At 40.9% G+C, this 18,512-nt stretch overlaps 1 protein-coding gene across 1 annotated transcript in view; it reads left to right on the top strand.

The window, feature by feature from the left end:
* The first annotated feature begins 7,671 nt into the window (after positions 1 to 7,671).
* Positions 7,672 to 18,512, top strand: part of Mpp1 (MAGUK p55 scaffold protein 1) — a 31,415-nt gene continuing 20,574 nt past the window's right edge. The window contains exons 1-3 of the mRNA XM_059251043.1: positions 7,672 to 7,945; positions 17,199 to 17,342; positions 18,020 to 18,098. Coding sequence (XP_059107026.1) covers positions 7,844 to 7,945; positions 17,199 to 17,342; positions 18,020 to 18,098 — 325 coding nt within the window. The 5' untranslated portion in view covers positions 7,672 to 7,843. The remainder of the gene's footprint in view (positions 7,946 to 17,198; positions 17,343 to 18,019; positions 18,099 to 18,512) is intronic.

Here is an 18,512-nt window from a genome sequence, read left to right as displayed (position 1 = left end):
AGAGTATTGGTATCTTAGTTAGGGTTTCTATTACTGCAACAAAACACCATGAACAGAAAGCAAGTTGGAGAGGAAAGGGTTTATTCAGCTTACACTTCCACATTACTGTTCATTACCAAAGGAGGTCAAGACAGGAACTCAAGCAGGGCAGGATCCTGGAGGCAGGAGCTGATTGATGTAGAGGCCATAGAGAGGAGCTGCTTACTGGCTTGCTCTTCATGGCTTGCTCAGCCTGCTTTCATATAGAACCCAGAACCAGCAGCCCAGGGATGGCGCCACCCACCAAGGGCTGGTCCCTCCACCATTCATCACTAAGTGAGAAAATGCCTTACAGCTGGATCACATGGAGGCATTTTCTCAATTAAGATTCCATCAATTCAGATTTGTGTGTCAACTTGACATAAGGCTAGGTAGCACAATTGGTAAAGGGTTACATACAGGATTATGGCTAACTCAAAGGTGGGTGCATCACTGAAAAGTTCACTTCAGCATGGGAAATCACTCAAAAGAGCTGTATCCCAAAAGCTCCCTGTAAAACTTGCAGACAGCCTGTTGGGAGAGTTTCTCCCCCATAACAATTGTTTGCTGCTTATATAACCTTAGAGAGGGGCCTTGTAAATCTTGTTTCAATTTTCTGAGTCTTCTAAAGTTTTTGTTTTTACTTCCTTCCTCTTTCTTCCTCTTCCCTATGTGAGATAATGTTTCAATTCATAGGAAATCCCTGTACAACATATGCTAATGTTAATTCATTTGGGTATGTACTCTGCAAGGTTATATCTGAATATTGTTCTATTTCAAGATTTTTAAGGAATATCCATACTGATTTCCATAGTGGGATGCACCAGTTTACATTCCCACCAGCAGTGAATGAGGGTTCCTTTCCTCCCACATCCTCGCCAGCATTTGTTGTCATTGGTTTTCTTTATTTTTTTAAGATTTGTTTTTATTTCATTTACACAAGCATTTTACCTGCATGTATGTTTGTGTACCACATATGTGCTATACCAGCCAGGGCCAAAAGAGGGTGTCAGACCTCTTAGAACTGGAGTTGCAGAGGGTTGCTGGCCACCATGTGGGTTCTAGTAATTAAACCCTAGTCTTCTGCAAAACCATCAAGTAAGTGCTCTTAACCACTGAGTTGCCCCCTCAGCCCCTTTGCTTACTTTTGAGATTAGTACTTTTGCTTATTGGTCAGTATGAACTCCTTTTATAATCTATATACTAATCTTTTGTAAGTTATTTTGTGTACACACACACACAAAATGATGTATATGGGAAATGTTTTTTATTTAATGTGAAGATTACATTTTCACTATTGGCATGATTTTTTAATTTTAATTTTATTTTTTATTTATTTTGTTGTTGTTTTGTTTTGTTTTTCCATGTAGGGTTATTCTGTGTGGCCCTGGTTGTCCTGGAACACACTCTGAGGACTAGGTTGGCCTCGAACTCATAGATTCACTTGCCTCTGTGGCTGAGTTCTGGGATTAAAGGTATGTGCTCCACCCCATGATATTTTTTAAATGAGAAGTATTTAATGTGATAATTGTTGCTCTTGGTATTTACAAATCTTTTTCTCCACCAAAGACATGGAGGAATTCTAACATTGTTTTTCTGAAAAGTTTCCAATTTTGCCTTTCATGTTTATGTCCTTAAACTACTTGAAATTGATTTTTTTTGTAGTGTGACTACAATCTCATTATTTCATATCTTTGAAAGTCACAATTTTCCACACATGAACTTTGAGCTGAACTTCTATACCTAAAGGCAGTTCTAGGAATCAAGAAAAACAAATAGTTGTCATAAATTCCAAGAAGCAATAAATTCCAAGGAGCAAAAGCAGATTCTGAACAATGACTACCTTGAACTGAAGCTGACCAACCATAAAAGGCATGGAAATGTTGAAAGACAGCTGTGTGAGCACCTATCCTGTGCTCTGAGTCAGCCACCTTGCCCTCCAGTACTTTTCCATTCTCACCTTTGCCCCAGGAAGCACATCAGCTGATTTTTGCTCAAGGAGTCACTCTGTATTCAGTTCTTCCAACTACAGTAGTGTGGATTCAGTATTTGCTTCACCTTTAATTAGTCTCAGTTTCTGTTTTTATATGAGTACCTAGTATGCCTAGTACTACCCAATGAGACTATCCTTTCCCTATTACTGTAAAAAGCCACCTCAGTGGTTCCAGATGTAGAACTCTCAGCTACTTCTTCAGCACCATGTCTGTCTGAGTGTTGCCATGCTCCCCACCATGATGAATGACAATGGACTAAACCTCTGAACTGTACACAAGCTTCACTTAAATGCTTTATTTTATAAGAGTTGCTACGTTGGGACTGGAGAGATGGCTCAGCGGTTAAGAGCACTGGCTGCTCCAGAGGTCCTGAGTTCAATTCCGAGCAACCACATGGTGGCTCACAACCATCTATAGTGGGATCTGATGGCCTCTTCCACCATAAAGGTACACATGCAGATAGAGCACTCATATACATAAAATAAATAAATAAAATCTTTTTTTAAAAAGAACATTTATGAAAAAAAAAGAGTTGCTATAGTCATGGTGTCTCCTCACAACAGTAGAACAGTGACTAAGACAATATCTTTTCAACAAATTGTGTGGATTCACATGCTCTCCAGTATTTAATATTGCTAATTTTTAATTTGGTAATGAATGAGGGGAGTGCAACAGCATTTCATTATAATCTTAATTTGCATTCAATCCATATCTTCATATATATATTGGCTGTCTTAGTCACTGTTCTATTGCTGTGAAGAGACACCATGACCAAGGGAATGCTTATGAAAGAAAGCATTTAATTGGAGGCTTGCTTACAGTCACAGAGTTTTAGTCCATTATCATTATGGCAGGGAGCATGGCAGCATGCAGGCAGGTGTTGGAGCAGTAGCTGAAAGCTATATTCTGATCAGTAGACAGAACTATAGACAGTGGCACTGGGCCTGGCTTTTAAAATCCCAAAGCCCACCCCCAGTGACACACTTCCTCCAACAAGGCCGCACCTACTCCAGGAAGGCCACACTTCCTTCCTAATCCTTCTAATATTATCACAAAGTTCCACTCCCTGGTGACTAGCCATTCAAATATATGAGCATATGGAGGCCACTGGCTGTGTGTGTTTCCTCCATTATGAAATGTTTACTCATGTCTTTTGTCCATTTCTTTACTGGACTGTTTTTTTTTTTGTTTTGTTTTTGTTTTTTTTTTTTGTTAATTTGTAGTCCTTTTGTTCCCAGTCCTACTAAGGCCCCAGTAACAAACCAAAGTTGTAGTCTATAGAAGCTCTTCCTGGAAAACAAAAGAATTTATTGGGCTTACTTACAGAGCATGGGTGAAGGGTTACTGATTAGAGCAAAGCACCCACACTGGAAAGTCTTCACACAGATAGGGCTTCATTCTGTTAACCTTCCTCAGTTTATATACACTAGTCCCTCCCCAACACCCTGAACAATTAGGACAAAATTACATACAACTGGTTGAGAAGAATGGCTGAAAACTCGAGAGTCCTATGATTTCCCATGTGCCCTCCTTCTATGAGAAGATTTACAGTTACTACACCCAGCTGTGATGATCTTTTGCTAGCAGACACAGATGAATTAATGAAGATGGCAGCTGTTTGGCTCAGAGGATAGTGCTGCACAACATCTTTATACATTCATGATAGGAATCCTTTGTTGCTTTTACATATTGAAAATATTTTCTACTAATGTACATCAAGTCCTTTTTGTCATTATATTTATTATTAATTTTTCTTTTGTGTGTCTACATGTGTGTATGAGAGACATACAGAGAGAGATGTATGCATCCATGTATGTGTAGGTTCACACACCCCATGCATATACAGAAAAAGGAGGATGACCTATGTGTTCTGTTCTATCACTCTTCACCCTATTTCTTTAAGACCAAGTCTCTCACTGAAACTGGAGCTATGCTGACAGCCAACAGATCTTATTATTTCTCCCTATAGCTCTGGGGTTATAGGCATGTGTGGCCATGACCACCATTTTAAGTGGATGCTGGAAATTCAAACTCAGGTCCTCCACTGTCAATAGGACAAAACAGCAGCCTACAGAATGGGAAAAGATTTTCACCAACTCCACATCTGTCAGAGGGTTAATATCCAAAATTGTAAAGAACTCAAGGAACTAGATATCGACAAACCAAACAATCCAATTAAAAATGGGGTACAGATCTAAACAGAGAATTCTCAACAGAGGAATCTCAAATTGCTGAGAAACACTTATTGTTCAACATCCTTATCATCAGGGATATGCAAATCAAAACTACCTTGAGATTCCATCTTAACACTTGTCAGAATGTCGAAGTATAAAAAAACACAAGTGACAGCTCATGTTGGAGAGGATGTGGAGCAAGGGAATCACTCCTCTATTGCTAGTGGGAGTGCAAACTTGTACAGCCGCTATGAAAATCAATATTGCAGTTCCTCTGAAAATTGGGAATTGATATACCTCAAGACCTAGCTATACCACTCTTGGACATATACCCAAAGGATACTCCATCATACCATGAGGACACTTGCTCAGCTATGTTCATAGCAGCTTTTTTTCATAATAGCCAGAAACTGAAAACAACCTAAATGTCCCTCAGCCAAAGAATGGATAAAGAAAATGTGGTGCATTTACACAATGGAATATACCCAGCTGTTTAAAAAATAATGACATCAATGAAATTTGCAGACAAATGGATGGAACTAGAAAAAACTCATCCTGAGTGAGGTAACCCAGACCCAGAAAGACAAACATGCAATGTACTCACTTATAAACATTAGCTGTTAAGTAAAGGCTAATCATGCTACAGTCCACAGACTCACAGAAGCTAAGTAATAAGGAAGGCTCAAAGGGAGATGCATGGATCTCCCTGAGAAGGGAAAATGGAATAGATTTTGAGGGTGGACTGTGGGCAGGTGGGGATGTGAATAGGCAGGATCAGGTGATAGGGGAGTTATGGATGGGAAGAGTACTGGAAGAGACGACTGGAATTGGGGGGCATTTGGGGAGCCATGTAGAAACCTAGTGCAGTAGAAACTCCCTAGAATCTACAAGAGTGACCCTAGAGAAGTCTCCTAGTAATGAAGGATATGGAGCCTGAACCAGCCATCTTCTATAACAAGGCAAGGCTCTTATCAGTAGGACTGAGACATCAACCCAGCACAAAACCTGCGACTTACAATCTGTTCTGCCTGAAAGATGTACTGGGGTAATTGTGGCACAGAACTTGCGGGAGTGGCCAAACAATGACTGGTCCAACTTGAGGCCCACCCACACCATGAGAGGGAGCCCACAATAACACTACATGGATGGCCAGGAACCAGAGGCTGGTTATCCCAGAGACCCAGGATAGAACCAAATATCACTGGCATTAAAAAAAAAAAGTCAATGAAATGATTCCTAGTGGGTATTTTGCTATACTCATAGATCAGTGCCTAGGATAATCGTCCTCAGAGAGGCATCATCCCCAACTGATGGGAGCAGATGCAGAGACCCACAGCCAAACACCAGATGCAACCAGGGGAACCCTGCAGAAAAGGGAAGTGGGAAGGATTGTAAGAGCCAGAGGAGTCTAGAAAATCACAAGAACACACTCACAGAATCAACTAACCAGGGCTCATAGGGGCTCACAGAGACTGAAACAATAGTCTCTGTATGGGTCTGAGCTAGGTCCTCTGCATACACGTTATGGTTATGTAGCTTGGTGTTCTTGTGGCACTCCTAATAGTTGGAGTGGGGCTGTCTCTGACTCTTTTTCCTGCTTTTGGAACCAGTTTCCTCATGCTGAATTGCCTTGTGCAGCTTTGATATGAAGCTATGTGCCTAGTCTTATTGTAACTTGTTAGGTCATATTCGGTGGATATCCCTGAAAGACCTGGGTTTTTTTTGTTTTTTGTTTTTTGTTTTTTGTTTTTTAAGAGAAACAGAGGAGGAGTGGATCTAGGGGAGAAGTGAGGTAGGGTGGGGTCTAGGAGTAGTGGAGGGAGAGGAAACTGCAGTAGGTATGTAATGTATGAGAAAAGAATTTAATTAAAAAAATAAAAACTAGGAAACCAGAACAAAACACAAACCTCAGGTCCTGATGCTTGAACAGAAAGTAATCTTAGTCAATGAGTCATCTTCCCATTCCCTTATAATTTGGGGCTTGTTTGTGTTTTAGAAAATGTCTGATGCAGCACAAGTTGGCCTCAATTCACCATGTAGTAAAGCTGGATTTAAACTCAAGATCCTCCTGTATTTGCCACCCAAGTACTGAGATTACAGATATGTTTCACTATGCCTGGTTCTCTTTTGTTTTGTTTTTTAAAAAATGTTCTTCTTTTTCCTTTTTTTTTTTTTTGTTTGTTTTTGGAGACAAGGTCTTACTATCCTAGGCTGCCTTCAAACTCACTATGTGACTGAGGATGACTTTGAACTTCTGATCCTCTTACCTCCACCTCTCAAACACTAGGATTATAGGCATGCACTATCATGAGTAGTGTGTGTATTACGAGGGTTTTTGGTTTTGTTTTGTTTTGTTGGTTTGGGCATGCTAGCTAGGTAGTCCAGCAACTGAAGTTCATCCCTATTTGGATATCACATAAAGCAAGGTTCCAATTTCATCTTTTCCAGTTCCAGCTTCAGTTAATGAAAGGTTCTCTTTACTCACTTAGCCATTTTTACTGTATATGTGCACAAGTGTGTTACAGGGTTGTCTATTCTGTAACATTGTTCAATGTATCCCCTTTCTCTTACCCAATCTCTCCTCCTTCTCCCTTCTCCCCTCCCCTCTTCTCTTTTATTCTCTCCACCTAAAACTAGTTCCTCTAGTGATATGGGTAGGGTATGTTATCAATCATGTGAACTCAGGGTTTTAGGACAGGGTTCCCAAGGAGCCTGTAGGCCCAGTAAACATTCATTTTGCTCAGAAAGCCTTTCATTCTTATCCAGGACATTTGGATGTTTAGGGATCTTACTCTGATCCTTAAAGATTGTTCCATTTGCTTTCGCTGATTCCTAGAAATTGTGTGGCATCAACAGCGGGAGAGATGGCCTAAGGTAAATAAAACCAGTTTGCTCTTGAGGGCAATCTCGTCTTTCATCACTGAACAGCATACACCAATGTAAATGATGGTACCAGCATCACAGGAGTATAAAGGCATTTTCACAAGTCTAAACCTGGAAAGGTGTATTGGCCTTGTGACCACACTGATTTAAGAGCCTTGACTTTTGTCAACCCCCTACATTCTTTAGGCTCCATTGGGAAGCTGGCTGATTCCTGATGGTCTGATCTATCTGGATGTAAAATCCACTCCTCGGTTGCCTCAGCTAGGAACCAGGGGCCTGCTGGTTGCAACTCGTGGGTAGTAAAGGGGCGGCAGATGCAGTAGCTGAACGTTTCAGGATCCGCTCCGGTAGTTCACAGGCCGTGCGGGTAAAAGCGAGATGGAAGATCCTGTCTCAGAATTCCATCTTTCAGAGATGCAGGCTGCGCCTCTCGTCAGTGCCCGCAGAGGCGTGGCAAGAGCGGAGCTTCCAAGCAGCCCTAAGCTACTCCTTCTCCAATCGCTAGGCACCAGGAAGGCCAAGGCGTGGGTGGGCTTATGGGCGGGCCAGGGCGGGAAGTAGGCGGAGCGTGGGTACTGCTACACCCGTCCCTCCTGGCTCCCAGCCTGCAGGGTTGTGGCTGGCGCAGCTCTAGGTCCCTTCCTCCTCCACTGCCCGCGCCACCTCGGCCGCCCCAGTCTCCCACGCCTCCGAGCAGGCCGCAGTAACTCGGTTTGCGGTTCCCGGGCTCAAGGCTCTACAGCTCCAGCGTCTCGGTGTCCCTGCTCCTGCGAGATGACGCTCAAGTCGAGCAAAGGAGAGGGTGGCAACAGCATGCGCACCGCGCTCTCGGACCTCTACCTGGAGCACTTGCTACAGAAGCGCAACCGACCTGAGGTTAGAGGGACCCCTGGGGTCCTCGGGGTTCGGGTTGGATCTTGGCTCTAGGCCTTTTCATCTACTTCTGGATTTGTCCTATCCGTAGCCTTGTTCCTAGGCGGTCTGCCCCCGAACGGCCTGATCTTGAGTGTCCTGTCCCCAGGGTGGAGGCCTTAGCTTTGGGCAGGGTTCATGCTGAGATCTGGGTGTGGTGGATAGTTGCCTGGGGCAGCCTTCTTGGGTGAAAATCCCGAGAGGCCGGCCAGGACCCAATGCTTACTGAGGTCAAAGAAAACTTGCTCATGGATGAAAGTCGAGTAACAGAAAGACTTTAAGAAGAAAAATAAAAGACTTTAAGGAACACATTCAAAAGAAGATCTGCCTGGTTGGTGAGCGTTTGTGTTCAGTCTCACAGACATTATTATGAAAGCCAACTTCGTGCTCTAAAAAGCTCACTCAGTGTCCCTCTGCATTTCATTTCAGCAGGTCCCCTTGTGCTACGTTGTAAATTAGGGTAGACTTCATATTCCAGTGTTAAACAGTAAATAGCTATTAATCTCTGGTGTCAGAGAGGCCCCCAGAGGAGGTTATGATTATATTCTGTGTAGCATGTCTCCCCGCCAAATTCAGTAGGTTATAAAGCTGAACCACCTACTTACCCTGCTCCCTCTACTCTCTAGACCCTTCTCCTGGGAGATTTATGGAGCTGCTTGTGATACAGCAAAGCTGGCTTTGTGACAAGCTGGTTAAACAACATATGTTACTTAAACAAAATGTTCAAAGATGATACTAGGTGAAATTGAAAAAAATAAGTACAAAAACCTTGCAGGAATGGTATCTTGAGCAAAAAACCCTGTTATGTGTTTTGATCACTTTTTTTAGATGAAGGGAAAAGAAAAAGAAAAAGTCAAGAATTGGTAAGAAAAAAAATCCATGTTATGACACTTGTATTTTGGTTCCTCAATTCTGGAGCTTTATTTCCTTTTCCTCACCTCTGGTGTCATTTTCCCTCCCCCAGCCAGTTTTGGAAATACAGTTATTTAATCTTGCCTTTCTATGTTCCACACCCACAGTACTCTTTTAGTAACCCTGACAGAGCAATTCAGTGCTTAGGAGAAGAACCTGTGTACCAATTAAATGTCAGCAAATTTTATCTCTCCTGCTGGCAAGTAGGAAGACATTTTGCTTTTTGTTTGTTTGTTGTTTTGAGACAAGGTCTCACCCTGTAGTTCAGGCTAGCTTGTAACTCACTATATTTATTGTCCTGACTGGCTTTGAACTCCTGGCAGTTCTCCTGCCTCAGCCTCCAGAGTGGTGGGATTATAGGCATAAGACAGCAAGCCACACTTCAGGACATTTTTAATTGTCACAACTAGATGGATTTAATTTTTTACAGCAAGGAATTATCAGACCCCCCAAATGTCATGACTGCTGAAAGAAACATCTGTCCCTGGTGTTCTAGTTCAGTGTCTTATTTAAGGTTAGCAAATAAAGAGCAAAGAGCAGAACTTATGTGGTAAAACTCTAGTCGACTTAAGCCTCTGTGGCTACAATAAAACCAGATTCCTATCTGTAAGGTATCTAAGTCTTCCAGGTTTTGAAAAATAAAAGTCATAAATATCCTGGAAGTGAAGGACAGGGAAGGAAGAAAACTAAGAGACCATACTAGGTACTGAGAAAACTGGGGCAACGACTAAATAATTTGAAAATGACAATTTATTTTCTAGTATACATTCTCTGAAAACTCAGACCTTGAATGGAAATATCCCCTTCTCAAATGAGACAATCAGACCCAAGAAGGAGCTCTTTTTTTGGTAGAATGATAATCAGGAGCAGAATCATTGATCATGCTCCCTATTGACTCAGCCAAGACTTGCTTTCTGCTATTCTACATGAAATGTATGGCATTGAACCTTAGTGTCTTCTTCATAGGCTGTTCTATTTTGACTAGAGTCCTGTTTGCCCCTTACATCCTGGATTCTACAAAATACAGGCTTCAGCAATTCTGGGCACTCTGCAGTGCTTCACAGCCCCCTACACCTCCTTCAGAGGAAACATCTGCAGCACAGTTCAAAGGGCAGAGACAGTTTCTCAAAGGAAGTTGAAATTTAAAAAAAAAAATAGATGAAAATAACTTGGCAGGGATAGGGGTAGAAGTAGTGGGGGTGAATAGAGCAGGGGCAACTATAGTTGACTTTCTTATTTAAACTAATTGGCTTCAGAACAAGTGACAGTAAGCACAGGAATGAACAAACATTTGTTCAACTTACTGTTAGGCTCTCTGCCAACTGCTTCCACATGGAGAACTTAGAATGCCCAGTCCAAGGAGATGAGTGACCCTAAATACAGAAGAGCTTGGGACCTCCTTAACACCACCTGCCAGCTTTGTGTAGCCCCCTGGCTGGGCCATCTGATGTCCACAAGTACCCACCCTTCACATGGACATAACCTGTTTGACTTTGTGGGGGTGGGTGGGAACTACAACAAAAAAGCTAGAGAAGCCATGAAACCAACAATTCCCAAGGAAGTATAGAGATTAGAATTATTTAACTATAAATGATAAGAACTGGAGAGACAGGAAGGCCCAAGAATCAGGATTTTCTGGCAGGTGTTGTCTTAAAATCATACATTAACTAGAGCTTTGTTTCTCAGGCACTAAATACATATATCAATCCAAAGGCCACATGTTTTAAGGTCCTTGGCTGATTTGCTTTATCTGCCCAGTGCACTCTGGACACATGCATAGGCTTCTTCCACTGAAATAAAACAGGAAACACAAGCAGCTCCATTCCACCTAGAACACCAAACTGTATTTCCAAATACTTGGCTCTTGGTTCCTGCATAACCATTAGACCAGTGTTGAGATTGTGTATGAAACATCATTCATTAATTAAACCATTTCTCTTTATTTTTATTATTTGTTTATTTGTTGCTGTTGTTTTTAAGATATGGTCTTACTATGTAGCCTCAGCTGGCCTAGAACTCACTATATAGACTAGGATGGCCTCAAACTCAAAAGAGATCTGCCTGACTCTGCCTCCAGAGTGCTGGGATTAAAGGCATACCTTTAATCCTACTATGCCTGGCAGTTTTTGTTGTTTGTTCTGTTTTATTTTTTAAATAGAGTCTCACTATATAGCCTAGGCAGACTTCAAACTCTTGGCAGCCCTCCTTGTCTCAGCCTCCTGAGAATTGAGATTACAAACCTATACCACCAGGCCTAGCTGATTAAATTTAAACTCTTGCCTCTACTTTGTGATCAATATTTGAAGGCAAAAAAATAATGTTTAGAAACCATTTGCAATAAAATCATAAGCCTTAGACTCCAGGAGTTAGTTAAAATAGAAGTACAGAATTCAGAATTCAAGAAGACAACACAATACCAGGTCTTGTTTTGTAGCCCAGGATTGCTGCAGAATCACTGTGTGTTCCAGGTTCCCCTCAGACTTACCCTCCTGCCCCAACCTCGTATGTGCTAGGTTTACAGGTATGTGCTACCGTACCTAGTTTATAAATAAGACTTTATTGAAACTATATCATACATTTTGAAAGTGGTTAGACTGATATTTCTCACTTCTCTTTCAAAATTAGTTTCGCTATTCATAGATAGGTCTATGCCCTTCCATCATGTTTACAATTTTTAAAAGGCCAAATTGTCTAGAGGTACTTTGACTGTAACTTCAACAGACCAGGTGAGTGAAACTACTTATGTATAAAAAATAATAATACTCCAGGTACAGGGTTATTGACCCCTGACACCAGCCTCTGGTCCTAGGCATAAGTGGAGAACAATAGCTGGGTCACCTGGACTGAAATCCTGATTTTTTAATTAAGCAAATCAAAGAGGGGGTTGGAGAGATGGCTCAGAGGTTAAGAGCACTGGCTGCTCTTCCAGAGGTCCTGAGTTCAATTCCCAGCAACCACATGGTGCCTCACAACCATCTGTAATGAGATCTGATGCCCTCTTCTGGCCTGCAGGCAAACACTGTATACATAATAAATAAATCTTAAAAAAACAACAACAACAACAAATCAAAGATATGTAGTCACAATAAAGAAAATTATAGCTGGAAGGTGATGGCACATGCCTTTAATCCCAGCACTTGGGAGGCAGAGGCAGGCGGATCTCTGTGAGTTCAAGGCCAGCCTGGGCAACAGAGTGAGTTCCAGGACAGTGCAAAGCTACACAGAGAAACCATGTCTCAAAAACAAAACAAGAAAAGAAAGAAAGAAAATTATACATTTTTTTTAGTAGCTGTCCAAGCAGAGCAGATACTACCTTTGATGCTCACCTTTCTAAGGGGACAGGATTAGGTACTCTTCTCCATTTCTTTAAACTTCTCAGCCTCTATTACATATATATCTTAATTTGTCACATTGCTTGCATTTACAATATGTTCTTTATAACAGTTTCAAGATTTCTCTGTGGGTGGATTCTAAAATGTGAAAGTCTGTAAGTGGTTTTGATCTTGCTATAGTTGGTTGCTGAACTAATGTTATACTTTTTCCAGATCCTTGATACTCTTTGAGATGGCAAGATGTCCAACCAAATTCTTATTTTTCCAGCCTTTTTTGCAGCTTGAGATGGTTGTATGGATGTGTTCTGCAGTTCTGGCCAATGAGACAAGAAAAGCTGTCCTCTGGGAAAGTTCTGGTCTGGGTCCAACTGACCTGGCCTTTCTGCCTTCTTGCCTTGAGCTGATCCACAGAGTCACAGCTTTTGAATATGTGTTTCCAACCCATGACTCCCTTCTTGGATTTCTGACCTCAGGCTGATGGTCTGTGGAGCAGTATGGCCCTCCTTCTCAGCTAAGGACTTGAGTGATCAGTAACTATTCCTTTGCCTACTTTCTGTCTTCTAGAGAGTTATTGAATGAAATCTCTTATCCCTGGTGATGTTTAATATTTTCTCTGTGGGTGATATGGAAAGTGTGTGTTCTCTTTCTTATCCCCACTTTGCTCTGAAAACCTGGGTGTGGTGGTCTGTGCCTATAATCTTGGTGTTTGGAAGTCTGAGTCAGGAGGATTGTGATTCCAGCCCACCTTGGGATACATAAGGAGACCCTGTCTCAAAAGATCCAAACAGATAGACTAAGGAGTGAGAGAGGAAGAGATCCACATAAGTATTCAGGCTTCCAACTTGACTAGGAATTCTACTCATGTCAGAAAATTCCATCTTGCCAGTTGTAGGAAAGAATGTGGTTTTGAGAGCTTGGTGGGAACAGTAGACTTCCATTTTTCTGAATAGAAATTAATCATTGTGACATAAAAATGGAGGGATACATGAAGCTTTGAATGCTGAGTATTTTCTTTAGTGGCATCTTTCAGTATTGTTAGTATGTCACCACTCCCAACACAGAGCTATACAGAAGCATAGTAACCATAGCCCACATTTACCAAATGCTTTTAAGTGTTACATTAAGCTTGCAACCCAGTAAAGTCATTCTGTTACCATCCTCATTTTACAGTTGAAGAAACAGAAGTGCAAGAAGGTTAAGAATCCAAAGTTACCCAGCTGTTAGTAAAAGAGTCAGGAATCTAACCCAGACAGTGCATTTTTCTGTTAAGTGGTATATTCTAGGTTTTTAAGTTCTACTTAATATATTACTTTGCTAAATTATTTTCTTTTATTTATTTATTCATTTATTTATTTTTTGAGACAGGGTTTCTTGTGTAGCCCTGGCTGTCCTGGAACTAGCTCTATAGACCAGGCTGGCCTCAAATGCATAGAAATCTGCCTGCTTCTGCCTCCTTAGTGCTAGGATTAAAGGCATGCATCACCACCACCCAGCCTCTAAATTATTTTCTTAAAGTAATTCAGACACATAGTACATAATTTGGAAGGTATGATGAGTAAAGTTAGCCTATGAAGGCAATTCCTTCTCACTCTATCTTGTAGCCAACCAATTTCTGTGGTGGTATTTTACTTGTACTGAAATGTGATTTTAATTGTATGTTAATAAATAAAGTTGCCTGGGGGTCAGAGCTATTAGAGCCATAGCAAGTACGTGGCGGCGGTGGCACACACCTTTAAGGACCTGGAGGGTGGTACATACAGGCAGTGACGAGGCAGTCACGTGTTTGGGTTTACAACCAATGAGAAGGCAGAACAGCTAGACTATATAAAGACATACACACAGGAAGTAGCCCCTTTTTGGAGAGCTCTCTTGGCTGAATCAGGAAGGGTGAGGCTCTTAGCTCTGACCTCTTGGCTTTCTTCTCTGAATCGGCTCTGTGTTTCTTATTTAATAAGACGGTTGGTTACATCTACAAATTTCCCCCTTCCTAGAAACAATCGCTGTTCCTTCCAGAGATTATTTGTATGTTTCTAAGCAAATGTGAATACATTAGTTTTTTCACTGTTTGTGATGAAGATAGCATAATTGTCTTGAAACTGTTTTATTTTCCACATAAACAGATAGTTTCAAAATTACCTCAGAGCTTCCTTGTCATGGCTACATGGTGTCTTCCCACATAGTGACTATAGTGTTACTGAATTGTTTGTTGTAGAGTAACTGGGATTTGTGTGAAGTTCTGTGTTGCCAGGTATTCTAAGTTAATTTTCAAATTACAACCTTTTCAACAATGTTACAACATAAATGCCATATGACAGTGTCATGTGAATTTTGGACATTTTAGCTGCAAAGCAAGGCAGTTTCTCTTTCACAACACTTTCACTCATCTGAGATTACCCAGTAAATAACACTACTTCAGTCTTTATTGTCATTTCAGTTAGAAAGGAAGCAGTAAGTTAAGATGACTTAGTTTTTGAAGAGCACACCTATGTTATAAGACATAACTTCTCTCCTTAAGTTTCTAGGCAAGACCTCCTTGTCTCTCTTTCTACCCTTTTCCTTCTGTGCCCATGGGCAAGCCAGTGAACTCATCCCACCACTATATACGTTCCCACACAAGACTTCCTCTTTCCCCCAGAAAAATGAATGGCAAGATACACTTTTGTCAGCTCTGCTTATTGAGAAGACCTTCCTCATCTTCCCAGTGTCCTTGAGGACTGCCCCTGGATGTGGCTAGTGTATACTTGCTCTCCATTTTCAGCTTGTACCCAAATAACAGCCTCACATTAGTTCTTCCTCCTCTGACTTGATGTGTTGGGTTTGATTTAATATTTTATGCACGAACATTTGTAGGATAAGAATGGCACGAGGTCTTTAAATTACTCTCAAATAATTGAAACTTTAAATTTTATGACATTAAAAAACAATGCTACAAGACCTATACAAGATTGAGCCCATCAGCATTTCTTTGTGGATATATTTGACCCTCCCTGTAGGTCTATTGGCAGTTAATGATTGCTAAATGGGTGGTGTAGTCATTAGTAAGTTGCCCTTGCTCCAATAAATGACCTCTCATCTGTGCTTGTGCAAGTAACTCTAATGAAACTCGGTGGAGAGATACCCCAATACGATTTTCCCAGTTTATGTGCCTACCTGTAGGTACAAGAGTTCCAGTTCCAGACCTAATAGCTTACCTCTTTACTCTTTTTTTAAAGCTTAGTCTCTTTCTGTGTGTTGTATGTATACATGTATACAGATGTGTGCGTTTATGCACTAACACAGAGGCCAGGTGTCCTGTCCTATCACTTTTTATCTTACTTTCTCAAGACAGGGTCTCTCACTGAACCTAGAGCTATACTGGTGGCCAGTAAGCCCTGCTAGTCCTCTTGCCTTTACCCCAAACAGTACTGGGATTATAGATGGTCATGCTGAGCTTTTTATGTGGGTGTTGAGAATTTAAATTCAGGTATTTGTGCTTAGACAGCAAACACTCTTACCTACTGAGCCATCTCCCCAGCTCCCTTTTTATTCTCCCACTCTTTTAAAATATTTATTTATAGTTGTGTTTTCACCTATGTATAAGTCTGTGCACCACTTTTATGCACAGAGGCCAAAAGAGGGCATCCGATGCTCTAGAACTGGAGTTACAGGTGGTTGTGAGCCATTATGTGGGTGCTGGGAACCAAACCCAGGTCCTCTTCAAGAGCAACAAGTGCTTTTAACCATTGAGCAATCTCTCCAGTCTCCCCTTTTATTCTCTTAATGCTATTCTTCACTGATATCATTTGGAAAAATTCAAACTTACTGAAAAGATGAAAAAAATTATCATATTGCTTTGTTTGCCTTAACACATATATCTACCTAAAAACACCTATCTATCCACTTTTTTTGCATTTGAAGGCAAGCTGCAGTTGTCAGAGTACTTCACCTCAAAGAGCTTCAGTGTGTATATCACTGCCTAGAGTTCAGTATTTATGGTTACTTTTTTTTTTTGGTTTTTCAAGAAAGCATTTCTCTGTGTAACAGTCCTGGCTATCCTAGAAATCTCTTTGTAGACCAAGCTGGCCTGGAACTCAAAGAAATCCACCTGCCTCTGCCTCCCAAGTGCTGGGATTAAAGATGTGTACCACCACTGCCCAGCTTGTTTATGGTTACTTTTTAAGGTAAAATTTAAATACAGTAAAATACAAAAATCTTGAATATGCTATTTTACACTGTATCATGGTGTAGAATGTTACCAGAATTCTAATTCTCTCATGCCAGTCCTTTTCCCTCAAGACAACCACTGTTTCAATTATTTACAACAGTTTTGTTTGTTCTAAAATCTCACATAAATTTTATCATATTGTATATATTCTTTTTAATAGGACTTCTTTATTCAACAGGTTTCTGAGTTCATCTTTTTTATTTTGTAGTTTGAGCTCTTGTATGCATCGACAACTGTCTTGTGTATTTTCCTGTATGTCAGAACCTTTATTGTTTCTATTGGGAACACAAACCTGCTATGTATATCTGCATGCAAGTTTCTATGTGGACAGATTATTTTTTCATCTTGAATGAACCCCTAAGAATAGGATTGCTGAACCACAGAATAAGTGGGTGTTTATGTTTGCCTTTTGCAGTTTCTGTACCATTTTGTATCTCAACAGACAGTTGTAAGCTGCCATGAGGGTGTTGATAATTGAACCCAAGTTCTCACAAAAAGCAGTTGGTGCTCTTAACCACTGAGCTTTCTAGTCCCTCAGAATATTTTTAATAAAAATCATTCCTTTATCTGCAATGGCCTAATGAAATGTGTGTGTTAAGTTGAATAAGTAAAGTTTACAAAACAGTTTCACATGGATTCAAATGAGAGTAGATGTCAACCTTATGAAAGAACTGGGTTTTCAAAGCCTTTTAGATTCTAATTACAGATAATTGACTGACCATGGGCCTTTGCTGTTTATTTTATCCACTAATTTGTTTTCATTTGACAGTCTGCATTGAACCAGTTGAATGTTGCCACTGAGGACATGTACACCAATGGGTCTACTGTTCCAGGTAGCCCTGCCCATGCAAAAGGGCAAGAGGCAAGGAAAGTACGTCTCATACAGTTTGAGAAGATCACAGAGGAGCCCATGGTAATCTCTTGTCCTATCATCATTCATCATTTACACTCTACTAATGAAGTCATTGGGCCATAAAACTGCCAAAGGCCACTCATGGAATTGTACACTCTGCCAGGTTCACTGCTGTGTTTCTTTGTCCCCATCTTGTAGCTGGAGAATTTTTCTCCAGCTCCCGCCATCAAGTCCCGCCAGTCCCAGAGCCCACTTATAAAATAAACATACAAACTCTTATATTATTTAAACTGCTTGGCCATTAGCTCATGCCTGTCATTGTCTAGCTCTTACTCTTATATTTAGCCCATTTCTATTAATCTTTACTTTGCCACATGGCTCATGGCTTACTGGTACCTTACATCTTCCTTGTCTTGGCGGCAGCTCCAACCGGTCTCCTTCACCCAGCTTCCTGTTCTCTCAATTCTCCTCTCTGTTAGTCCCGCCTATACTTCCTGCCTGGCCACTGACCAATCAGTGATTTATTTATTGACCAATCAACAACACATTTGACATACAGACCATTCCACAGCACCATCTCAAGCTTCTTTCAGAGCAAGCTTCCTGCTCTTTCTGCTTGAGAACTGCCCCTGATATAAATGGAAATGGTTTTCCCTGCAATTTTTGATTAAAATGCTTTGAAGATATCCTCAGAAAGGACTAAAATAAAGCTTACTGTTCCATTGCCTTTATTCCAGGGAATTACTTTGAAGCTGAATGAAAAACAGTCATGTACTGTGGCCAGAATTCTCCATGGTGGCATGATTCATAGACAAGGTACTCTGGAAGGGAGGAGGGGTCCTAAGTCTAGTTTTATCCTGGGATTAATTATTTACTTTCTGTTCAGTGGTGTGGGACGTGAAGCTTATAGTCCTCAAAACTGATAGCATTTTTCTGAGAGTGCCAAGAGATTCTGTGACTTAATAACTGACTCTTTAAGGCAGGTGTGGTGGCTCACACCTTTAATCCCAGCACTCAAGAGGCAGAAGCAGGCAGATCTCTGAGTTTGAGACCAGCTTGATCTACAAACTGAGTTCTAGGACAGCCAGGGCTACACAGAAAATAAAATCTGTCTAAAAAAAAAACAAAAAACAAAAAAACCCATACTGACTCTTTATTTAGAAAATTTGCATGGTAAGATCTGAGTATGAATTACTCAGTACCACCATCTCTCCCTCTGCACCTTCATTT

The sequence above is a fragment of the Peromyscus eremicus genome, chromosome X (assembly GCF_949786415.1).
Source record: "Peromyscus eremicus chromosome X, PerEre_H2_v1, whole genome shotgun sequence".
In the NCBI taxonomy this organism is placed as follows: domain Eukaryota; kingdom Metazoa; phylum Chordata; class Mammalia; order Rodentia; family Cricetidae; genus Peromyscus; species Peromyscus eremicus.
The sequence above is the reverse complement of the archived record's forward strand: the minus strand, read 5'-3'. Positions and strand labels throughout refer to the sequence as shown.